Here is a 26,367-nt window from a genome sequence, read left to right on the forward strand (position 1 = left end):
CCAGTGCTTAATATGTTCAAAACCGTCAGATATTAAAACAATAGTACCTGCCCACAGTACTGTCTCCCATCTATACGAGCCTGATATGTTTGTTTGTCTTATCTATCTCACTTCTTCAAAGACCAACTTCCTAGTATTAGCTCTGTGCTACTGTCAATGTATGTTTTTGGAAACAGCACAACAAATCTTATACTAAGATTATAAGAAGACAAGAATTCATTGCCAGTGTTGTGATCAGCAAAGAAAACATGGCATTATTCTCATTGCTTTAATGAGTAATCGCATTTAAAAAAAGAAACAACAACCTCATACCCCCCCAAAAAAGACCCAAGCAAACAAAAGTCAACCAACTGATTCTCAGGTGTCTTTAGTTCATTATGGAGACATCAATCTACTGACAAAGACATAACCCTTGTCTTTGGGCAAGGTCATTTCTTGCTTTACACACTGGGACATTGATAGCAACTGGCCACAAGTCATATTGAAAGGAGCAAACATGAAAAGAGAATGAGGAAAAGAGGCTCTCTCTGCTTTTGAGCACCAGCCAAACCTTCTAATACAACTACTGTATAATCAGAGCAAAAATAATAAGATTTGGATCTGCAGAGAAGAATTGAGGACTGGCAGCAGAAGTTTTTAAAACTCATATGACAGAAGACAGAAAAAGAATAGAAAAAAGAATACAAATATGATAGAATATTCACAAGAAGCATGGTTAAAGTCAAGTTTTGCAGCTGTATTAGCATGAAGAGATTCCTTAAGTTCAAGCCATGGCAATTAGACCTGGACGTTGAACATGCCAGCCATTAGGGAGCTTTGGATTAGGCCCATCTCTAGGAAACACATGAAGGATAGAGGAGGAATGAATGACAGAACTACAGCTGCCTAGAAGTCATCTTTAAGATACAATATTGTACATTAAATGAAAGTGAAAGCATATGAAAAGAACCCACAACTAAACATCATAAGGATATTAAAAGAACTGTATATAACAAACGCTGTGATTTTATGCACACATTAAGCACTGATGAAATTTCCTGTCCAGACATAATTTTATTTTAAATTATGTAAATCAACAAAATAGGTTAATTATTTTTCCTGTATCTCCTTTATACTAGTATGTGCAAGATTTCTAAAACAGACTCCTTTCTTTTATTTTTTGTTGTTGTTGGTTGTGGTGGTTTTTTTGTTTGTTTGTTTGCTTGTTTGTTTTATTTTGTTAACCACACTTGCTGCAAACATGTAAAATAACAAGGTTTCAATGCACTGGTAATTAATACAATATGTCTACTTCATAAAATATCTGCAAAATAAAGCACCCTATTATAAGGTAACAACTCCCTCAGCTTGTATATGAAAAAAAAAATGTGTTAGCACAGCTTACAGACCTCCAAAGATCTACTGAATATTTGTAACAATGCAATATAAAACATGATTTAAACATAAAAATATTCATAGTATATATGACAATCTTCCAATGGTAGTCACTAGACATTACACTTCACACGTACTGTACACACGCATACAGAAACACATTCACTCACTCTTGCTTCAAGACTGACTCTATAACACCCTGTATGGAATTGCCTTTCTTTCAGAGTAATAATTGTTGCTCTAAATATACAACTATTTTTCAATTAATTTGATTCCAAAGTAACACAAATGAATGATGCAATCACATGGCAAATATGTTGTATTATGAAAAGTTAGTCAATAAATATTGTTCTGCTACAGGAAATGTTGTGTAACAGTTTAGCCACATCGTTTGCAACCTTATACAAAAGGGCAGTTTTTCTAAGTCCTTATCACATTATTGAGTACTACAGCAAAGGCTTTCTTCAGAAACCTCCCAAGTTTCAACTTGATTGTATATCTCTCTCTGTTTACAATCAGTGTTTAAAAAAGCCCAGATCCCCCAAAGAAGCAGCCCAGTATGAAGAACAAATTGTTCACACAAAAGTCAGTAAGAGCCATGTGCTTTCACATTATCTCAGCTCCTCTCCCCCAAACACATTATGCAGTTATACCACCTATAGAAATCAGGAAAAAAATATGTATGCATATATGTCTCATAGACAAGGAGCTTCGTTCCTCCTCGCCGCACTCCGCCCTTGCAGCTCCTGGGTGTCTTGCGTCCATAGCAGACAGACAGCAGTCATGAGATGCACTAATAATTTCTCCAGGTCACACTTCCCAGAGTCCTTTTCAAGCTTTGCCAAGAGAGGGTGTGGCTAAGTGTGATTTTTTTTTCCTGTGTCTTTATAATTTTTTTTTTTTTTGCTATAGAAGTTATCTCTTGCATTTGTGCTTTGTTATAGTTTCCTATCATTTTCTCGAAGTACAATATTTTTGTTTTTAACAGCTAGAGAATTTTGAGCCCTCAGAATAGATTATTTTTTCTTTTTCTTTTTCTTTCCTTTTATTTATTTAAGTGCAGGATTAAGTTTTTGCCCTGTCATTTGTGACTTTGTTCTCTGTCTCCCTCCAGCCCTGGGAGACATGTCTCCACACAACCTCCCAGTGAGCAGCTGCCAAAGTCCTTCTTGTCTTGTCTCTGTCCGACTCTACAGGGTGGATGAGCTTTGCTTATAATCCCTCAGGATGACAGAGGCATAGGTCACATCTGGGGGGGTGCAGAGCACTGACTCTGAGACAGGGGAGCTGGGCACAGAGCTGCCCGAAACCACTGAATCCCGGAAAGGGGATGGGGGTGTCAGCGCCGGAGAGTCTTCCAGAGTCAGTTTGCTGGTCACCGGCTCCTCGTCCTCATCCTCCTCTGTGTTCTTCTCATAGACGTATCCCTGAATGAGCTTCAGCTTCTCGCTCTCTGCTTCCTCGGCCGGGGGAGACAGGGGCTCTTCGCTGAAGGCAGTCACCTGGAGGGGCGGCAGGGGTGGCTGCTGCGGTGAGGGGGACTGGTGGGGTGGCCGCATGCCATTCCCCGAGATGGGAGTGGAGAGAACGGTGTTGAAGTCAGGGATGCCGGTGGCAAACTTGTTGACCACTCCTTGCAGCTGGTCCATGAGAGACCGTGGCTGCAGGGGCAGGGTCTTGGGGGACTGCTCAGGCAAGAAGAGGTGGGTCTCCTCTGCCGTGGCCTGCAGTGGGGGGGTCGTTGCCACCCGTCTGTGCACTACCATGGAGGGGCTGCTAGGCTGGTTGAGGCAAACGGGCTCTCTATCTTCTTCCTCCACCACATTGTACAGAGTCTTACTGCTAATGTCAGTAAAAGTTAGGCTCTTGCTTTGGCCGTGGTAGCTTTTAGTGAGGGGTTTGATCACCGCTGTCTGATTGCACCCTGTCTCCTGGTTCTTCACATGAACTGAGAGTCTGTGCCACATATGTTCCCCCTTGGAACCTTGTCTTCCACCTGGTTCAGACCATGATACAGACTTTCCATTAGAACTATGAATAAAATAAAGATGGGTTTATTTGCATTTACACTACACACACATGGTCAGTATCACAAGCAAGCCAACAAAAATAGATTGCTTTGCCTCATCGATAAGCCTCCCCCCTAGTTCTTCATGTCCTCCCATAAATGCTACAGGAGACAACATTGTCTTTCAACAGCAATTACTCCACTTTGGTTACCGACCTCACAGCCAGCCTGGAAAGTCTAGCCCAGGGAGAGCTCTGGGAGGACTGACAATATTTAAAGGACTCTAGCCTTGGCATTTTGCAGCTAGGTTTGCCCACCCCACCTTGCAGAAGGAATAAAATAAAATAGAAAAAAGTCACAGGAATAGCTTTAATTAAACCCAATTTACAGCTTATAGGAAGTATTTCCAAACTGTTGGAAGAAAAACAACTCAAAACACTCTGGTTAGAGAAAGGAATTGTCACTAGCCCCTCCTTTCCTTTTTATTCCCTGGCCCCTTTTGCACCCAGGAACAGATTAGCTATTACAGAAATGAAAGACCATCAGGACCTCCATCAGGTAGGAGACAAATGCACTTCTTCCCAAGAGACTGTGGTTGACAAACCAGGATAAAATGCTGGGATTGAAAACTGAGTTTGTGTGGGTGGAGAACAAGCAGCAACACAATCATGGCGAGTCAAACCCTCCGACTCCACAGGTGAGCTGGATCCCATCAAAATGCTGGACTGTTTAGCTGAGTGAGGACCTGAGGATCAGTCAGGTCTGTCCCTGAGGAATTGTAGTGGGATTTTTGCATTTCCATGAGCTGTATTCAAAGCAGAGTGATGTCTCATTAGCAGCTGGTGGGACAGGGAGCTGAGTGCTGCTTAAGAGGACTAAGCAATTGTTTAACTGCAGGTCAGACAGTAGAGAACATTTACAAATTATAATACACATCACCTGGGTGGAAACTAGAGATGGGAGAGAAATTCTCAGATGATGTATGTGGAGCAGCCTTATCTCACGGTTTCGTCCCTCAGGGGGCAGAAGTAAACAAAGGATTACATTTCAGCCCCTGTGACTGCAGTGCAGGTGGGAGGCAATCCGTGTGGGAGGCTGGCACAGCAGCGTTGCCTCCCACTACTGAACACACCAGGAGATTGCTTCTCTTATGTACAGCCTGCAATATTGTTCTCAGTATTTTGCTTTTTCGTGCTCAGACTCCTGCGCTTGTCTTTTTCAGGGAGCAATTAATTAACAGTCGGAGTTTATATTTAAAAAAAAAAAAAAGACTGACTTTGTGATAGCTGGGAGGAACTGGTACATGAGAGATAATGCTGTAAATCTGGCAAAATGGAAAAGCAATGTACATGAAAATGTGGCACTTAATTAAAATTAAGTGGGGAAGTTCATCTCCAACTCCAGACTCCAGACATTGGACCTGTGACTCACCACTTCTGTGGGAACTGGTTCACAAGAACTGACCAATCTAAAAAATTTATAACTCCACAAAGTATGTAGCTGGTAGGACCTGGAACTGTTTGAATTTAGAGACTTATCTTGGAAAGAAAAAAAACCAAGTTCCCAGCTGAAGAATGAAACCTCTATGTATCAATGAAAAGATAAGAACGAAGGTTTAGAAGCATTCCCATTTTGATCAAAATGAGTTGTGGTATGGCATTTTTTGAAGTGCTATAGTGATAAGCAAATGAATATAACTGTTGAGCATGAAAGATTTTTAAAGTAATATTTTAACATACTAAGGTCTGCAAACTCTTCACAGAGAAACATGTTTTATCTGCTTTGACTTCAAAACAAGTCTCTTCTTGCATAGAGGAAAATAACTTGAGTTTTTTCATATTGTATTTTGCTGATGCTATAGCTTACAAACAGTGCAAAGGACTTCTGAAAAAAACATGAGTATCTGCTGTCTCTTATGCTAAGTCCACTTCTGCATCATTTACATCTTCATATCTAGCTCTGGTGTGTCATCTCATTTTTGAATCCCTCCTCACACCATCCATTTAGTCTCTGTCTCATTTTGTTCCCAAGATTTTGTATTTTACATCAAAGGCAAGCACTGCTATTTTAAGGAACTCACTACCTCTGTCTTCAGATCTTCCTCCTATTCAGTTCATTCTCCTCCCCCTCACTCTCAAATTCTGCTCTTCTGACTTCTTTCTTCTGTAGTACTCTTCATAATGTACTTCATCAAGCCCAAGTCAACAGCTGTACTTAAAACAAACTGTGCTGGGTCTGCAGCACCCAAATGTGAACAAACTGCTTAATCAGGATTTGCCTGTTACCAGCTTGCTCTACGGGGAAACGTGGTGCCTGCAAAGCGCCTCAGATGCTCATGGCTCCGATGACAAATAGCTTTAGACCCACAGTGGCTCTTCATGGGGTCAGTCTGGCAATTTCTACTGGGAAATCTCTCCTTACTGTTACTGCTCTCCTTAGTCTCTCGTTCCAGGTCTTTCCTTCAACTTGCTCTCTTCACTGTGTCCATGCACCATTAGCCTGTCAATGAGTCGCATCTCAGGGAGAACCACAAGAATGTCATAGAAATACCTGGGCTCTGTCTTGCTGAACAGCTGGTAGGGAGTCACTCCAAGATTGACACATTCAAGCAGAATTGACAATTAATATGCAAGAAAAACACTTGCTATCCTAGAATGAAGATCAGCCACCTTGAATGATTTTAATCAACATCTAGGCAAAAAGCAAATATGGGGCTGGAAAAGCTCAAACTTGAGCTGGGTCTCGGCAAGATACAACTCAATCCACTTGTGTGAAGCGATGATGATGATCCTGACTGCATGTGGGATTGTCCTGGTTTTGGCTGGGACAGAGTTACTTTTCTTTCTAATAGCTGTGTTTGGATTTAGTATGTGAAAAATGTTCATAATACACTGATGTTTTGGTTGTTGCCAGGTAGTCAAAGACTTTTTTGATTCCCATGCTCTACCAGGTGCACAAGAAGCTGAAAGGGAACAAGGTCAGGGCAGGTGAGCCAAGCTGGCCAAAGGGATATTCCTTACCATGTGACATCATGCTCAGTATATAAACTACGGTTGGCCAGGGGGCAAATACCACTGCTTGGGAATAAATGGGCTATTGGTGTTGTGAGTGGTGAGCAATTGGATTGCGCATCACTTGTTTTGTATATTCTATTATTATTATTATCTCTTACTTTACTGTCCTATTAAACTGTTCTTATCTCAACCCACAAGTTTGTTGTTTTCCTCTTTTTTTTTTTTTCTTTCCAAGTGTATCCCCTATTCTACTTGGAGGAGGGGCAATAAGTGAGTGGCTGCATGATTCTAGTTGCTGGCTGGGGTTAAATTATGACAGGGATGCATGGTCACCATTCACTAAGTGATTGTCACCTTCTTTTTTAAGAAGAAAGCAAAGATTAAAATAATCTGCCTGATATAGTGGGAGAAGGGATGATTTTTCCACAGAAGGGCAGAAGAGGGCAGCAAGCCAGATAACAGCTAGAGTGTTGAAAACATGATGTTCATTTATTTGCACAATGACGAGGTGGGACTAACCTGTGTTTTCTTGCTTTTATCCATAGGACAGTTACCCATTTAATGTCCATCATGTATTCTTTTGCCTTTCTTAACTTTCTCCTTTATACAATCTTCCATAGATTTAGACTTCACACTTACTGCCTACAAGTGAATTCCTTGGAGTCTCAAGGGATCTTAAAGTTTGTAGTTGTGTATACACAGTGTAAAACTCCAAGTGTGATTTATTTAAATTCTTTCATCTAGACTAAATGCTCAGACAGGTTCTCAGATATCCTATCAACACAGAAGATGGGCTTGCTTTTCCTTTATAGGCAAGGATGTATTATACAATGACTTAAGATGCAGTTTCTCAGTTTTCTCCACTGAGTTGTCTGAGTTTTTGTACTTTAGGGGAATAGACATAAGTATATTTCTTGTGTGAATTTTTATTAGTTCCATAAACAGGTCTGTCACTGTTTTTGGTAATTCTAACTGTTATTTTTAATACATGCATTGACCTTTCCAATGTACTCTCTGCATGACTCTGAGGCAGTCATTTTCAGGTACTTTCAGCAGATTATTAGGGACAATAAACAAGCTAGAAAACAACTTCAGACCTTAATAGTTACTTGCAGAAAGTTTTTAAAAGACGCAATGTATGCAAATTTGGGACTGTGGTCCAAAATACCCCTGCCCAGCTGGGACTACATCTTGTTAGGTGGCTCATTGTTCATTGTTAAGTAACTCCAGCTTCCCAAAATCCTGCTCTTGCCTGTGATCAGGACTGCCCCAACCCCACCAAGTCATAGGCCAAGAACCGAGTCTTGCTTCTGCCAGTGCCTGGGGGATCTGATCTTGTTGGCTTCCTTGGAGCAATGTTGAGTATGAGCCCCACACAACAGGTGGTTCCTCCCCACACTGCAGGGTCCTGAAGATGTCTTACTTTAGTTATTGACTAGCAATGGTTTCTTTAAATCTTGGAGACTGAATGTTCCTGAGGTGGAAGGTGATTGCCCTAGTGGTCTAAGGGAATCTAGCCTGTGCAACTTCCCAGTCATCTCATCAGCAAAGCTATAGTCTGAGACCCAGAGCATAGAGTATTAGATGAACTTTCAGTCCTGTGTGCCTGAACCTTTGTCTTTTTTGCCTTGAACATTTTAGGCAAAACAATCCCCAACTGATATCACATGAAGTGGCTCAACTGAGTGATATGTGCTCTAATGAGGTTAACTTCAGGAGCCAATGAGTTGCAGAAAGGTTCCTCATTTGAGGTAGTGCTTCTCACTGCCAGAGTGAAACAGCTGGAGATGCAGTCATGCAAAGTGTTTGAGAAGTGCCTTTTCAGTTAAAAAGAAAGGGACATTCCTTGATCTGCTAGAGTTCATCCCCTGTTTCATTCCTTTAGGATGCCAGACGTGTGGTCTGTTATCTTCTCCAAGTGGCCATGAGTTGAGGGAGCAGCTTAAGCTTGCTAAGATGAGCAATACAGTCATTTGGGTCAGGCCAGGTTGTGTTAGACAAGATTCAGAGCACGGATTTATGATATAAGGCTGTTTTTCAAAGTAGCAATGGCAATTTACCAGTGGAAAAGTTTATAAGAGAAGTCATATATGTTCCCTTTCTTTCATTGTCAGACTGATGATTTGGTCAGACCTATCACTTTGTAATCACTACAGTAACTGAAATGCAACAGCCAGTAGGAGGCAGTGGGTTAATCTAGTGGTCCCTTCTACAAAGCTATGATTTTAGGAATGAACGCTAAATGTAACTCGAGAAGGGCCTATGAACTTCTTCATCAAAAATTTGGTCCAAACCAAACCCTGAATTATCTTATCAACAACCAGATGAGGTCAGCATCAGGTACTGCCAAGTCAACAAATGATGCTCCCACCTTCACAGAGCGGGACACAATTCCCAGCCACCTGAAAACTCTGCTCCAGAAAGCAGCACCCACAAGGCTGTCCCAGCGCACCTTCGGAAACAGCAGGGGAGCAGAGCAAAGGAGAGGGCCCATGCAAAAGCTGCACATTGGACAAAGTCTTTCTCTGGTAAACAGCAGCTGCTGCTGAATGCTCTCATAGGGAATCAGGCAGGGGAATTTCTGCCCTGCCCACAGAATGGCAGTTAGCCATCCATAAGCTTTCTCCAACCTGCAGTCTTATAGGAGGCAGTAATGAGCCTGAGTAAAGCTCTGCCCCACTGCAGCCTTACCATTTCCAGGACCAAAGCCAACAAGCTTAAAATTTAAGGCCAGTATCTGCACTGCAGCACATTGCAGGTGCTTTGCTGGTATCCCCAAGGTCTCTTCCATTACTGCTTCCATTTCAGTAAGACCACTGGGGCATGAAATCTGTTTAAGGGAGTGAACTGGTTTTAATCCAGGGCAGTGATACCTCCCTGTGTTAAACAGGACCCCCCTCTCTCACCTGCAGCCATCAGCTGTGACACTCACTATTAATGGCAGAGCAGGCCACGCTGGTTGGCATGTTCCTGCACCCCCAGCTTTTGGAGCATTGCTTTTAGGGACTCATCTATTTTACTAATTCAGGTTTAACCACCCTGTGGCTCATCCAAGAGTGAGGGAACCATCATCAACTACAGTCCCAGTCTGGTGTATGCTCAGTTTTTTTGTCTGATAAGCTTCAGTTATTATCACTTAAAGAAAAAAAACCAAAACCAAAACCAACCAACCAACCAAAAACAGAAAAAAACAAGTCCCCAAACAAACTCCAAACTAAAACCAACAAAACAAACAAACAAACCAAACCCAAACAAAAAACCTCAAGTTCAGCCTCAGTCCATTTACACTGTAATTGCTATCTCATTGATAAGATGACCTTGCAACATTTCTCACAGTGTGACTCCAGTGCTTTCTGTGGTGCTGTATAATGAGAGCAAAGTTTAACCTCTCACTGGCATTTCTAGAAAGTGAAATTACTGAACTAACTTTTTACTGTCACTCCCTTCCTTTTTTTTTTTTTTTTAGGATAAATTCGCCTTGGGCATAGGATACAATGTTCTATGTAAATTAGAGAGCTGCTCCATGTATGATGGAAATTGCTACACAAACTACAGGAAAACATAACACTGTCAGCTTGCCTTGCAGGCACAGGACCTCATGAGACTTGGGGTTGTTGTGGGTGACCACAACCCCAGAGCCACCTTTCCAGCCCCCTGTCTTGTCACTGGCTTATGTCAACTAAATCTAACCTAGTTATTGCCTTCATTAGTTATTCTGCTGCAAAAATTAAACATTACTTTGATGTGAGTTACACAAAGGTTTTCTAATGTACATCAACACTACTGATAACTGATTTTTTGCTGATTTTATTTTTCATTATTTTTAAATCGAAATCTTAATATTATACAGTCTGTAATGTAGATGCAGTTGCTATGTCTAGCCTGTGTACCTGTGATGTGATCCTGGTTTCCATCCACAGAGTGCCCTAGTTGGGTTCAGACCCTTGTGGCAGGATCAGAGGGTGCCAGCCCCCCACTATCTCTATGCCCTGGTCACCCAGATGGGGAAAGCAGGAGCCAAGAGTGGGGTCACACACTTTATGCTCATGCTGCTGTGGAAGTGGGTTTCTGCTAGGCTCATGCTTGGTCGCAGGGGCAGGGAAGTACTCCCAAACCCAGCAGTTGAGATATAACCAAATATCCTTAAATAAAAAGATTCATTCACTTTAGGACTTAACATTTACATATATGTACATATACACTTTTATACAACTGTAATTTTGAGGGTGGTAGTGGGAGAGTTGTTCATTGTAATGATTCAGTGTGGTTAACATCCTACAGCTTCAGTATGGATCACACATGTTACTTAGGTAAGCTCAACAAAGGTATGAGAAAATTACATTGATAATGTGTATAAAGACCTGAATAGTAATTATTGTTATTAATATTAATTTTTGTCTGATCTGAAATATAGAAGTTGTTTCACATTTCAATCATTCATCTAACTATTAACAAAGAAACTTTGAGTTCATCTGTGTGTTTTGTTATAGAAAACTGGTTACAAATAAGTTACTACGAATAATTTAAAGAAATATATTTGCAGAGTTTGCAAACTACTTGTTCCCTGTTAGTTTTGACATTATAAAAGTGTCCTCAAAAGTGCAAAGCAGTGTTGCAGCTCACAAACTCTTCATTAAATATTTTGAAAAAAATATATTGTTTGGAGAAAACAACTTATTCTAATAGACAATACAAAGTTCAGGACAATAAACAGTCTGTCTCAAATAGCAGGCAAATTCATCCAGTGTTCAAGAAATTAAGATGAGAAACCTGCAAGTTAAAAAGTGCTCTTACTAGTGAAAAAATTCAGCATATGTTTATTTTGTTGTCATTAATTAAAAAAACCCCACCAAATATTCAGAATTAATTCATCCTATCTTTATAATTTTTTTTTCAGGATTTTAAAGTTAGTGCATAGAAAAATCTTGGTTTAAGTCATTATAGATCCTCTGATATCAATGCAGAAGCACATTTGTGTTTTCTGAAGATATCTCTCATACCGCTCATTCAAAAAAATATATATGACAGTTCAGCCAATAACAACACCTGAACTGAAGAATTTATTTAGACAGGCTCGAACAAGAGCACAGCAAACAGAACCTGAAAACTGAAAATTACAATGTGTTGAGCAAAAGCACCTGGAAAGCTTAGGAATATGGGAAGAAAATGATAGAATGAAATTAAGTTCAGAAAAGTGTAGGGGGGTGTAGCTGAGACAAAGTAGTTTGTAAGACTGGAAGGCTGTGAAGATCCACAAGCTTCAAAAAACATTGACTAAAAAGAAATACCATGGAGCTGCTGTTGAATAAAACACAGTAATTAATGAATTTTGAATATAATAAAACCACAAAAAATAGCCCAGGAATTCTCTGTTCCCTGCTCAAAAACACCACACCATGGTACAGACATTAGGAGGTCTTTCCTATGAATGCAGTTTAATAGTAATTACGACAGTTGGAGGTTTGTCCTTGCTTTCTGTAATCCTCTGTGGTTCTGATGGAAAATGATTTGGAGCACCATGTTTTTTACCAGAAATATATTGACAAACTGAAAGCTGTATACAGAACAGCAAGAAAAAAAATATTGGGGACAGAGAAAAGAATGCATGAGAAATAGCTAAAATCGCTGAATGTATTCATTTTGATGCAACAACCCAGTAACAGATTTCAAACAACCAAAAGGCATTAGAACAGAGGCTGGAAGGTATCTCATATAGCATGAAGATGCACAACTGAGAGCCTTAGATGAAATTTAAAAAGGGAAAAATTATAATGAAAATCCAGAAAACTTTATAGTCAATAGCTCTATCAGAGCAGGAATAAATTCCTAATGTTGAAGCCTGTTGCTCTGGATATTTGCTGCCAAAAAGTGTGCAGCCTTTGCAGATGTAGCAGTCAATGAGTCTTTCTCCAGCTATAACTTGTCAGATTCTCTGGCATACTTGCGAATAAAATAAACTCCCAACAGTTTAAACAGTGCTTGAAGAGCCATCAGACTTGTCTTAACATGCCAACATTTTGAATGCAAATTTAACCCAGTTGCCACAGGAAGCTTAGTCATGAGGCCCCTCATTTGTGCTATTCAGCTCTCCCTAATATGCTGCAGTAGATAAAGCAGCTGGTAAAGCCTGTGGGTTTTCTGGGTGTATCTGGAGGTTTCCATGGTAACAAATGGGCAGCTTCAAAGAAAAGAGCCCTGAAACTCAAAGCTGATTTTGCTGAGTTTTTTAATACGATAAGAAAATTTTATTATTCTATGGTTGCATGACTATACACTTCTGGCCTTCTCCAGGATCACACAGAGAATGGAGGTCAACATTAGCACAATAACAGATTCTAAGTATTGTGTATATCAAAACAGAAGAGTGTTTCAAGTCCCTACACCTTTTTACTTGGAACTGGAAGGCAACGGAAATCATAGCACCTGTAGGGATTTCTAGCATCTTGGGGGAGCAAAGCACGGCTTCCCCAGGAAGATCCAGACTCACGAACTGCTGCAGTTCTGGTGACTGAGGCTCAGGCATGAGGCCAAGCAGTGGTGTTGGGCATCTGGTGAAATGATGGACACATGCCACTGCTCAGCCTGGGCTGCGTGGCCACAGGGAGCTGAGGCAGTCGGTTGCTGATGAAGGACGTGCCCTTGCCCTGGCCACAGTGCAGCACTGCCCGGCCTCTGAAAGCATCAGCCCTGGCTGGAAGGAGAAGCCTGCGGACCAGGGACAGGGGGGAGAAGCCAAAATAGCAAGCTTCATGCTCAGTGGGTCTGAAAAGCTCTGGTGCTTTTTAAAGCCTTCTTTATCTGTGCAACTGCCACAAGCATTTGAAGTCCTATTGACTGGTGGGAATCCCACCAGAGGTGTTTCTCAGGAGCTCATGTAGATAAGGATTTTTTTTTTCCGAAATGAAAGAAAAATCCCAAGCATTGTCATGCAAAAAGTAGGAGATTCAGCCTTCCCTGTGCTCAGGAGTTTTACAGTTTGTGCCCAAGCTTTTTGAAAATAATCTGTTGTTGCATTTGCCTTTCTTTGCCTCCTTATGGTATATCTGTGCTGGAGTCCCATTGCATCATCAGTCTTTCCAGACAAACAACTGGTGATCTGTGCCCTGTGAATTTGCAGCATTTGTTCCAGATCAGAAAAGCAGGGAGTATTGTTGTCAGAGTGGAAGCTAATAACAAACTGTTTGTACTGCTCCTTACACTGGCTTTGTAAAATTTGCCTTTCAGGGTTGCAAATCTCAGGTTGCTGCACAGGCCCTGGAAAACCACCACTATTGCTGCAAATATAAGATGCATCGTATGTATTTGTTCTGATCTGCAAATCAGAGGGGCAGATTTGATTGAGTTTATATCAGTGCTACCTGTCGACAATTAGCATAGACTGTCAGAGGCGTGTACAGAGCTAGACTGCTTTGTCGCTGATTAGAGGAGCTGAGCAGCATCTCTGGCCATACAGAGACGGCTGCTCAAAATGCTGTGTCAGTGGATCACAGGCCGCTTTCCACTCAGTCACTGCACAACCTTCCCTGGGGCAGGGAGCAGGACTGTTTCACATCTGCAGTTTGTCAGATGGAAACGAGCTTAAATCTGTTCTGGAAGAACTGAGGCGAGGCCTTTCTGTTTCTGCAACAGTTAGCATGTTTTCTCCACAGGGTTTGTGTTTGCTCAGAGAGGGCAGTATTTGCACTTCTTTTTTTCTGAAGAGCTGAAATTTGCTATTGTTCACTAAATGCAGAATATGCAGAATCTGAATACCTTTCAGAAATTATAACAGGAAAATTTTCTCTGCTATTTTTCAAAGGGCAACTGTTTGTTCCTAGGTCAGATTCTGCTAGTTTTATTTACATATGACTGCTCATGATTTCCCTGTTCTGTGAATCCCACCAAACCAGTGTTTTTTGTGTTCCCTCTGCTGGCTCTGCAGCAGCAGTTCACTAACAAGCACAGTCAGCAAGAGCTGTGCTCAGCAAAGGTGTCTTGCTATGAGACAACCTCTAGATTGTTGTTTAAAGCACACAGGATAATTTCATCTCCATGCAAAACTGTAAAAAAGAAAAAAAAAATGTTGGCTAAATGGAAAAAGAAGATAAAATTAGTACAAAAAGGATGTATTCGCAAAGTTGTAGGCATTTACAAATAAAATTGAAGGCTTTAAAAAAATAAAAGCTGCAAAAAATAATTATTCAGTGTCCTCTTCATCACATCTGGACAATGAGATTAAAGCATTTTGCAAAACAGGGGACATAAGCAAATTTCCCATCTTTAATGGCATGCACCACATTTGTCCCATCATTAGACATGATAAACCAATGAGAAAGAGAAAGCAAGGGGTAAAACCACTCTTTGTCATGCAGCTTCTCTTACACATTCACTGCAGTGTGGGATTTTTCAAAGCTGCACATGTGCCGACGGACACTGGCTGGTGGGCGAGAATTCTGGCTGCCTCTTCCTGAAGATTGAAAAGAAAAAGACACCCAGTGAGTGGTTATACACATGTGCACACATGGTGGCTATACCACTCAATAGGGTGCCTGTCCCTCACCTATGCCTTAGGGGCACTCTGGATTTTCCCATTTTTTCTCCCCTGGCTCATTGGGCCAGTCATCTCAACTTTCACACAGTCTTCTCCTTGGCTCCAGCTTGGTTTTATTTAAAATAGGTTCTCAAGGTGGTTTGTCCCTACTTCCTCGGCTGAGCCCTGATGCACTTTACATACCAGATGGCAAGGGCTGCTATGCATTTAGCTGTCAGTGTCACTTCTCCCTCGGTATTCTCAACACAGGTTGAAATGATGAAAAAGGAACAACTGCCTTGCACATCTTACTTACAAAAGCATCACCAAAAGGTTTTGTGGGTGGAGTTTTTAACATCTACTCAGCTCCTGCTTTTTCCCTGTGTCTCTTATTCCCGTAATCTGCTTTCCTATATGTTTCTCTTTTTTTCAGTTTTTAGCTCTACCTGAATAGTCACTAGCTTTCATTACATGTGATTTCACTGCATGTGCTTCTTTTTCATCCTGGTGACATTTGACGTATTGAGGTAGATGCGAAATGAAGGGTCTACTAGCCTCTAGTCTCTATCTGCAATGGTAATTCCAAAAGGAACTGCAGATTGCAGTTTTGGCCACAAATACAAGACAATTTCCACTTCATTTTTCTCCTCTTCCTTACCCTGTCGAGTGAATGCAAACTGTCATTTGTTCTTCCCAATATCAATAAAAACATATAAATACACATGCGTGCTTTGAAAAAAATCTCAGGTATTTTTGCACTGGAATGTATCAATGAATTTCTGTAAAAAAAAAAATATTGTCATTGTATTGCAAACAAAGTGGAGATCAAAATTCAGCATTTTCTCTCATTAAATGAACAATCATAGTACATGCTTGTCAGACTTCCATTTACCTCAAAACAACAGATTCATGGGTGGTATGTTCATGTGCAACGTATTCAGTACAGCTGCTAATGAGCCACACAAGCCATTTTTCTCACCACATACTGAAGCACAGGAGCACAGCGTGATGTACACAGAATACATGCATACCCCTTTTGGAGAGGTAGATGCCTTGAGATGACTTCTGAACTATTATGAATAAAACAAATAAGACATACTGCTGAGCAATTTTGCAAACCTACTCACTTTGAAGTTTCTAGAATAATTAAATGCTTTACCAGATGCAATGAGATCTCTGAGATCTGACAAGTTAAAGGCAGTCATAATTAGGAACCTAGCTACCACGGTCTCTCCTAAACCTTATTGAAGTTAGAGATTATTAAGCTTCTGATTAAACAGAAAATGCAACATTTCTACAGACCTCCAGCTTTCTTCATTATTGACAGAACAAGAGCTTTCTACTTTCTGTGCTTGCTTTGTTAAAAGTCAGAAATTAGTAGTTTATTCAGTCACAGGAGCTAATTTTACAAAACAAGTAGCAATGTGCAGTTGATTATCTGAGACAAAAATCCAGTTCTAAATGTATTTCATGCACATGCAGGGCTATATTAATAACAGAGGGCTCACAGCCATGGAGAGCCTTGCTCAAGGACCCTGGAAAAGGTGGAAGACTTTTGTTTCAGAGCACTGCTTGGGACCTGGGTCTTTCTCAGTCAACAGGCTTTACCAGCTATTGTCCCTCAGCTACTGCAGTCTGCTATTGCTTCTGGCTTACTTACTTGCATCCCTTCTTTCTCTCTGCTATGTTTTTTCTTATTCAGATATAGCCCTGGAGTCAGTTCAGAGCACTTTGCTCTACAAGCTTTGGGCATCTGTAGGTCTTGTTATGAAATCCTACTACATGAAAGGAAGAAAGAAGCCTGCTTCCCCAGGCAGTCCAAAATGCTTCCTAACATGTTCAAAACACAGTTTACTCTTTTCTTACTGTGCCTGTGGTTGTGCTCCTCGGTCAAAAACAAACACAGATATTACATGTAATACAGTATGCAACCCCCAAATGGCTCCCCAGGTTTGCGTTCTATGGGAGGCTGTTGTTAAAATACTGCCAAGCTCCATCAAAGCAGTGGTCTGCCTTTTGGTCAGGGTCAAGGGGGAACCTCATGTGGTGATACACAGCATGCACACTCTAGAAATCAGCTCTAAATCTCAAGGCTCATGCTTCAGTAAAATTTGGATTTGGTTTTACAGTGACTTTTGGATTTATAGTGTGATGGGGAGTGTAGTGCATGTGTTAATTATACTTCAGTGTATTTTGCAATTATCAAATAATTGTCAGCTGCGTAAATAATAATAAATGCCTTTGAAGCATTAAATTTGAAGTATCCTTGTAAGCTGGCTTTGTCTTCCTAGTAGTGTGTGCTAATACTGCAGAGCCCTGATCAGGATTAGTGCCCAGATCTTTGTACCTCACTTTTTTCCTTCTATTCTTAATTATGACAATGTATACTCTCTTCTTCTTCCCAGCCTCACAGGCAGTGATGGAACTTCACATGTATTTGTCTGGTTACCAAAAAATTAGATAGCCTGCCCATCTTTACAACATAAGGATTAATGGGTCGTTTTTGAGGCAGTCTTCTCAAGGGTAATTCCTGCTGAGTTAAAGATGGTTATTTGTATCCTGAGCCCCGAGGCAGGATGGTTCTTCTGTGCGTTTGAACGAGGAGTTGGCATACCATCATGAAAGTGTCTGAACTGCTTTCTAACAAGCCCCTGGGTGCAGTGACAGGGAGTCTGGCAGAGGAAGCAGGGTGGCAGTGCAGAGGGTTCTGAAGGAAGTGGATTAATTGCTTTACTTTATGTCCTTTGAAGCAGAAAAATGCCTCTAGCCAGTCGTTCAGCACTCAGGGTAGGTAACAGGCCTGTTGAAATCTGCAGCGAGGAATATAAAGGATCTGAGGGAAGAGTCACCCTTGCCACTATTTTTTCTCTTAAGTGTAAATGAATCATCCCATGAGGCAAAAAGCTGTGTCAGAGTTGTAGGAAAGTGTAAATTGCTATCTGTAATGCTTTATATCTGGACAGCTATGAAACAAGAAACATTCACCTTCTGATCTGGAATTACTCTCTCTGCTCATCCAGACTCCCCAGACAGACACAAATTGAATGAATCTGTCTGGCATCCAAGATAACTGAAGCACAGGACACTGTGTTACCTACCATCTGAAGCCACAGTCAGAGATCCTCCACAGTAGATGCTGTCCAAGCTGTAAGAAAAGCTTTCACTTTTCCCACAGTTGAAAACATACAGAAAAGCAGAGCCCCAGGTTTTATACAATCTAATCTGAAACAACTGACCATCCATAAAATAAGGAAGAAAGCAAGGCAGGGAGGAAATTCAAGAGAAGTGGTGATGGCATCATGCTGGTACTTACAGTGGAAGTCCTGAATTATTCCCTAGTTTTTAAGAACTTACACATAACCCCTAGCTTTCATACAGGAAAGGAAGAAGTCTTGTGCCCTGGACACACTGCCATCACATCCTAGAGGAGTTCCTGCTCCAGCACTCGGACTGACTGCCCTCCCCACTCCCAAGGGACAGCTCAGCAAAGCCACAAACCTTCTAGGCTGCTTTTCACCTCCCCGAACCAATCTGCAAGGTGACTGTGGGTGTAAACACACTTTGTCTATAGAATAAGAGCAATATAGTGCTCAAATAAATGTTCCTCCCAAATCCTCTTGCCTCTCTAAATCTAGCATCTTCCAAGGCAGCAGCATCTTCATCTTCTCATGTTTGTGTCCTTGAAAGGTCATGTTTCATGTGTGGTTGTCATGGCAGGATCAAAAGATATCTACATAAAAGAAGGAAGGCCATGTCCCTTTCCTGAAGAAGGAGCTGAATTTTCAGTATCTTTTCTATCAGCCAGGATCTGATAGAAGATTTCTGCAATAGATGAAGAAGAAGATGGACAGGTTTTTGGGAAGATGGACAGGTTTTTAGTACAAATTCATTTTTAAAACACAAGACAAACTAAGTGATGGTTAGAAATAATTGGTCTGAGATTTAACTTAATTATGCTAATCAATGGTGCGGTGGCAGCTTTTGGACAGAAATGAATTGCTTGGAGCTGTGGAGTACAAGCAAGTAGGAAGGAAGTTATAGGGTCATTCACCCTTGCCAAGCAGTGTGAGACATATGAATAATTATCACCCATGAAGAGCTGCAGAGCAGGAGGTATTTCACAACACACCATATCTGTTGAAGTGTGAGCATCTGCCAAAGAGGGCAGAGGGGTCACAGTCACCAAGGAGAACATAGTCCCAGCAGGATGCCCTGAAAGAGCCAGCGCTGAGCTGCATGGTGGAGACAGAGCTGAGGCTGCAGCTCAGGTCACTATGAGCCAGCAAGAGCCAGCTGTGTGCCCAGGGGAGTGTCGGCTGCTCTCTCCTGCCACTCCACCCATTCCTTGTCCCCACACAACCCTCAGTGCCATTGCTCAGCCAGCTGGCAGGGAATGACAGGGACAACTAATCTGGGTCACAGCTAAACCAGAAAAATAAAGGGAAAGAAAATACTATCGGTTTCCTACTCTGGTTCACAGCATGATTATCCAGACTCTTGTCCCTGCATAAGTGAAGGGACAGCACAGGGTAAAAGAAGGCTTTGGGCATCATTTCTGGTTTAGGGTAGCTTAAAGCTTTTCTAGATTTACAGGCTATGATAGCCTAAAGTAACTGCAGGCAAATCTCTTGGCTGTCCAGGACGGTGACAGGAAAGATTTTTGAGATAATTTGTATAACCCTAAGGATTAAGAAATGTGTGTAATTTAGGTTTCAGAGAATACAAGGAAGTAGAGGAAGGACTGCTTACTAACTAAGGAGTACAGCATTCTCTGGGGCCACACTCCACAGGACCTTTACTGTCCACACGCAAGCTCCCCCTGCATCCTGTGAGCCCATGCTGGACACAGCCAAGCTCCCAAGGGAGCCACCGGGCTGTACCTGCCCTCTGATGGCATTAACCTGTCCCTCTGGCAGGAAAGCTGGAGCAGTGTAGGTTATAGCTCCGGCTGGCCCAGCCCTCACAGCCCACGGCTGGGCTCAGTAGGATGACCACCATCCCCACATTTCATCTGCATGCTGGGCATTTTTTGCGGTTGCCTGTGCTTTCAAGTATAACCCCTTGTCAGTCTGCTCAAGGTAGATAATCCCTCCTCCGTGGGAGCTTACAGACTCCTGGATTTGCTTTTTTGGTGTTCGTTTGGGGGTATTTTGCTGCTGGCTGGTTAGTTATCTGGTTTGGGGAGCCTTAGGATGCAAAAAAAATGAGTAACATGGAATAAGTCCAAATTTCCCAAAAACATTTAATCTGGGAATGCAAGGCTTGCAAGGCAGCCAAAACAGGCTGAACTGAACCATCTGAAATGATCTAGCTTGTGCCATGAAAACAAATGTCCAGAAGACAACATGAAAAAAAAGAATCCATGGAAGTACAGGGGAAGACTAATTAGAACTTGAAGTAAGAAAATAGCAAGAACAGACATCCCTGGCTTGAACACACTAAGGTTGAGGAAAGATGCATAGTGCTGGGTAAAGAAAAGGGGGAAATGCTAGCTAGAAGGTGTCTTGCAGACAGGCATTTAAACTGAGCCTGTGATTCTCTAGGGGTACCTGAGACTGAGCAAACTGAAACTACAAACACCAGCAAACCACCTGCTAGTGAGGAGCTGCTAGAATCAGATTGGGAGCACTTGTTTTTCTAGAGTTTAAGATCAGCTTTGACATCTCTAGCTGTGGTGCTGCAACACAGCTGAGCTAATTTAATGATTTGCTGCTGAAAGGCACAACTCTTGCCCTTGTTACCCAAACCAGGAGCAGCAGGGATGTGTTCACTGGTGCTGATATTCATGTTTATCTGACCTTGAGATCTGGCTCAAGGACAATCCTGGAGACAATAACTCACTTTTTGCCTTCTATCCTCTGCCCCCCAACCCGTAAGGCTAATTTTGCAGGGTTGAAAGAAAACAACATCCTGCATGCACAAAAGAAGAACCACAGAGCAGAGAAGAGGAAACAGCTTAAGAAAAGATAACTGAAACAGTAAGCCTGAAATGGTAAATTGTCTATAATGAAGTAATGAGAAACCTGGAGCTTTTAGCTTTCAAGTGGGCTTTAAAGTGACAAATTGTGTGACTACTTCTAGCCTGCACAATTGTTTGCTGTTTACAGTGATAATGCCTTTTAACCTATGCTTGTCAGGTGTGGGAGGCTGAATGCCAGAGCACATATATGCTCTGAAGAATTAGCTGACTTGTTATTTCAAAATTAAATAGTCTTTAACAACTTCAATGTGGAGGCAGATGTTCTATCAGTAAAATATACTTTCCTTTTCAACCCACACTTAAAGTGTCTTCCTCGATTCCTTCGGCATAGCAGAGAACATACCCTGGTCATTAGCCATGATTATTAGTGACTCTTCGACAGTGGATATCTTCTGTGTGGACATTAAATCTGTCAAAACCTTTGTTCTGCAGACTTCCAGACATGGGTCTGGAAATCCCAAACAAAGATCTGGTGATGCTGATTTTGCCCATTCAGAGTCCTTGAGGCACAGAGCTAATTGGGACAACAGAGGAGAACATGGTCAGATCTCTGCTGTGGCTGTGAATGGTACTCCGTGCATTTGGGACAGATGGAAAATAGTATCATAAAACAGGTGAAAAAAAACCTCACATTAAACCATACTAGCTAAAAAAGAAACAATAACCAAAAATACAGTCAAGAAGGAACTGAAGATAGACATTCCTCACTGTTTGCCTTATAAACTCTTAAATCACCACAGACAAAAATAAAGATAAAAAAGAAAGTTGCTCCATTAGGAACATCCGTGGGACAAGCATTTAGCAAAGACTACATTCAAATTTTGAACTAAGCAGTGCACCAGAAATTAACCTCTGCTTTGCCACATATCAGCACCAGTCTGTGCATCTTCTCTCTTCTGTGAAAGTAATGTGAAGCATGTAAAAAATCAGGATGGTGTTAAATGCTATATGAGGTAGTACAGGTGTTTGCAAATGAATGTGTCTGACTTTTGGAGTGGCTTAAGAAAAATGGGCTTCTGCAGGTGCCTGGCTACTGTGTGTTCTGTCTGGGTAATAACCAAAAGTCAGCTGCTGCTGACCATAATGCACAAATGTGTGTAGGCTCTGATCTCACAAGGGCTGGTGCTATCAGAAGTGATTCACACTGTTGCAGCATATGTAAGCTAAAACTGCTTGACTTTGTTTCCAAAGTTTAGTAAAACTCCCATTGTCAAAAATACTCCCAGCTCTGGGAATACAAATACTGGGTGGGAGCTAACCTGAGCTACCACTGGTAAGAAGGATAGGAAAGACCCATGGAGAACATTCCAAATTTACACTGATGATATAAGTCAGCATAGTTCAGGTTTTGTGCCTTGGTGACAGCAGGCATCATCCTGACAAATTTGCTTTGAAACACATTTACTGATCAACTGAAAAGAGCAATGTGCGGGCCTATTCCCACATCAAAAAAAAAAAAAAAAGTATGTGTAAGTGTCATCCACCAAGGGTTTTGAAGATATTTTTTAAATGACGCACAGAACAACACTGAACTAACACTGCATAATCAGAGTAAAACCCTGCTCAGACGATTAAATTTTTAACAGAGTGGAAAAACAGACATGTCTAAGGGCCCTTAACAGAGATTGACCATCTTCTCTCCCTGGGGCTATGATCTGCCTATGAATTACAGAGTGTTTCTAAAAATCAGGTGCTCTATCAGCGTGTGTTTGCAGTGTCTGCAGTTTAGATCACAGTGGTTTATTATGTGGGGCATCCCTGAGCAAGGAAAGTGCTCTTCTCGGGCTCTTATGTGCTTGTGTGTCCCTAAGCATGAAAAAGAATTAAATAAATTAGCAGTAGCTTTGCATTTCACACTAGGAACTTTGCAATGAATTGCTGGGATGAATCAAGAATATTTGTCAGGCTATGTCTTAACTTGAGGAAAAAACAAACCTCTGTATTAACAATATATAGATGTGCTTGTGTTGTGTTATGGCCTTATCCTTATCTAGAGAATATCAGAGGTCCATGTGATATCCTTCAGTACTCACATTTTTGTTCACTTCTAAATTAGCTCAAAGATGTATGAGATCACAAGATGGCTGAGAGATCCCTGCAGAATAAACAGTTGTAGAATATCTTCTGTGCTCATTCTAGCAAGTATTTGTACACAAATTATCATGTGTTCATGAAATATCACAGCTTTATTTGCTTCTGCTGAGGGGAGGTGAATAACTGAGGCACAGAGCTGAAACATTTTGCCTTTGAGGACAGGAAGGAGGTAAAATGCAATGTCTTAAGAAGTCTTAAAGTAGCCTCTAGGAAACTCGTATTTTAGTTCTTTATTGTATTTCCATTTTAAAATGCTGAATTAAATAAGTAAATGGTTGTTACACGTTTTTAAATGATACTTCAGACGACCTCCCCTAAACATGGGTTGGTGTTTGTTCTCTTTTCCTAAATATGTGCTTATGAGAGTTGGAGTCTGACTTCTATGTGTAATATAGGGAAATACCAAGGTTTTTAGGTGCTTATCTGGATGCAGTCTTCAACACCTATTGATTGATCTGACATTCTTAAAAGGAGAAGATTTCTTCCTTATTTTTCTCACAGAGAGAATTCTAACTGAAACAACATGAGATTACAGTGCTAAGCAGATAAACATCTTTTGTTTATACCTACATGTAAACACAATTTTTGTATCGCTCTGCTGAGTTGGTGGATTTTTGTAGCATCCTAACAAGATTGTTGTGGCTACATTTCAAAATAAAAATGTAATAAATAATATATAAAAATACAAGGAAATGTAATAAGTCATCCAGTCAAGCAAGAAATTAAATTACAAGTGCTGTCTTTATTCCTGTGTTTTATGCCAAGAAAGATACTAGCATTCCCAAGGATTTCTGTACCACTGCCTTTGCTTCCTTTTGGTCAAGAAGCAGAGATTGTGGTACATAAGCTGTAAAGCTCCCCCCGATATAGTTGAGATTCATTACTGCCTGGTGCTACAGCAGTGCCTGTAAGTAAAACAACATTTTGTGATTCAGCATCTCCAGAGAAGCTAAGCTCTCCAGAATTCCTTTGGTAGGAATCAGGCTTCACTCAGAGACCGTTCCTTGGGTTTACGTCCTGTCAAAATCCCCTGGGAGAGTGGAGTCGTGAAGATCCATGAAAATCAAGTGACAAAACATCCCTGGGTTTGGAACTTCTGAGAAAGGGAGGAAATTACATAAACCTTACACAACAGCCCTTTCACCTAAAGGGACCATCCAAATAAAACGTGGCTCTCACTGGTGACAAAAAAAGCTGAAGTCTGGATGGAAGCCCAGGGTACTAGTACTGTGCCCAGTAAACTAATTCAACATAACCAGTTTTTTTTTTTCTGAGGGGGTTTTATCCCCACTGATCACATTGGGAAGCCACTGCAGAACCTCATTGCTTTTTTTATTTGCTTCTTTTAAATGTAGTCTCGGGCAGCCCCTGACCACAGGAGGAAACCCAGAGGAATAAGCCTAAACTGCCACTGTGGTTAATGACAATCATCCCAATCATCCCAGTCATACTGCATATCTGTCCCCTCTTCTTCTCCTCCGCTTGCATTAGGAGCGACGTGTTGTTGGTTATGTATGTGCTGGGACTCCCTTTAGCTGGGATAATCTGCAAAGAAAATTTGCAGTGACTTCTGCAACCTTGCCCCTTATTTCTCATTAGAAGGAAAAAATAAACTCTCTCCAGACTGGTTCTATTGCACATATATACACAGCTGTGCAATTTGGTATATAATTTGGTGTATACATTTGCCATGTCTGGTTGATAAATATATATGATTAAAAAACTGGAAAGAATGTACATGTGAAAGTAACATCTCAGAGTTATTTATCACCTGTTCTGTGCTTTTTTGGTGCATGGGACAGAACTACATCGTATCTATTAAAGGAAATGCAAATTCAAGGTTACAGAGGAGAATATTAGATATAATTACATAGCTAAAATTTAAAGGACAACCCTGCAGCAGGACTAGAAGAGATTGCTATTGGATTGTTACGTTTCAGACACCATTATTTTGTGGTTTTTTCCAATTTTTTAGTATCAATTGTAAGAGTCGCTTCAGAAACATGTAACTGTCTTCTGGGAGTTTTAAATATTCATTTAAATCAATATACTGACAGGGACTGAACAGCTTGACTGAGTTTGTTGAATCTTCTTATTGGAAATTCACATCACATACAAGAGAGAACTGGGTAAGAGCTGTTATCTGTCACAGTACTATGTGTCCACAAATTCATTAATGGTCTAAGCCCAGTAAATCACCCAGCAAAGCCAGCAAGCATACCAACTGCTGCGAGAGAGGTGTTTGGCATTAAAACCTCCAACTATCTTTGTAAGCACACAAGATGCTTTCCCAAAAAGTCACTGCAACCTCAGAAAAGGGTGAAGGAGTACACTGCATACAGAATCTAGGCAAATGGCAGGGAGGGCTGCGATGGGGAGATGAGTTGGGCCAGACTAGGGTGCCACTAGTCTCCCCTGTGACAGCCGTGGCACTAGGGAATCACACTGGAGCTGCCACTTCTCCATCTATACTGTGAAGGAAGCAGACTCCTCCATGGTGTGCCCTGGGTGGGATGTAGCAGTGAACCAAGTGCCCTGTGGTTGTGGAGCCCTGTGCCTTGACGTGGAGATGGGACTCACACAGCCAGGGACCAGCACTGTGCCTTGCGCCCTAGTCTAATAAGTCTAATAATTTTTCCCACTTTGTTTTGTTTGTTTTTTGTTGTTTGTTTTTTGTTTGTTTGTGGTTTTTTTGTTCGTTTGTTTGTTTGTTTTTGGGTTTTTGTTTGGTTTTTTTTTTGGGGGTGGTGGTGGTGGTTGTTGTTGTTGTTTAATTTTATTTTTGTTATTATTTCCCACTTGTAGGAGCTTACAACCTCTCTGCTGTTTCAAAACTCTCTTCCATAATATGCCTTGACCCTCGGGGTAAGCCTCAGCAGGATGGTTGTGCAGGCCCAGCAAGTTTAAAAACCTTCCTTAAATGCCTTGGAACTTCATAAAATTGGAATCTGTAATCGTAAAAATAAAGGGGTTTCCTATTGTGTACGCAATACTACTACAGGGCATGAGAAATTTACCCACTGTGTCAATTTTCTAAATTGCAAAGCAAGCTAGCCTACCATTTCCTATTAGATTCAGCGGTTGTCTCTGTACTGGTTTGGCAGTGCTGTAAGAAGATAAAACTATACCAGATATTAATCTGTACAGCAAGCATTTAAAGATAATTCTTACATGCTGCAGGCTAGATGACACAATTTAGGACCAAAGAAAACAGTTAAACATATTGTGGACTTCTCAGATTAGGCAGGAGTTTAGCAATATATTATCTTTCATAGGCAAAGGTACAATGGTGAGCAGTTATTATTAATCCTCCTTGCACTTTCCACTTTATCTTCTTGTTTCAGATCTTTTGATGCATTTCAGCTAGACACAGTGAAATATTCCCTGT

At 41.2% G+C, this 26,367-nt stretch overlaps 1 protein-coding gene across 2 annotated transcripts in view; it reads right to left on the bottom strand.

The window, feature by feature from the left end:
* Nucleotides 1–2,023: 2,023 nt before the first annotated feature.
* GRM1 (glutamate metabotropic receptor 1) overlaps nt 2,024–26,367 on the bottom strand; it is a gene marked incomplete at both ends in the record, with an annotated part of 180,613 nt that continues 156,269 nt past the window's right edge. The window contains one exon of one of the 2 annotated variants that reach the window (XM_080341807.1): nt 2,024–3,405. In XM_080341807.1, coding sequence (XP_080197933.1) covers nt 2,565–3,405 — 841 coding nt within the window. Of the gene's footprint in view, nt 3,406–14,781; nt 14,843–26,367 lie in introns of those variants that run through there. The other variant, XM_080341808.1, reaches the window with a different exon arrangement.

The sequence above is a fragment of the Nesoenas mayeri genome, assembly GCF_963082525.1.
Source record: "Nesoenas mayeri genome assembly, chromosome: 3".
NCBI classification, from domain to species: domain Eukaryota; kingdom Metazoa; phylum Chordata; class Aves; order Columbiformes; family Columbidae; genus Nesoenas; species Nesoenas mayeri.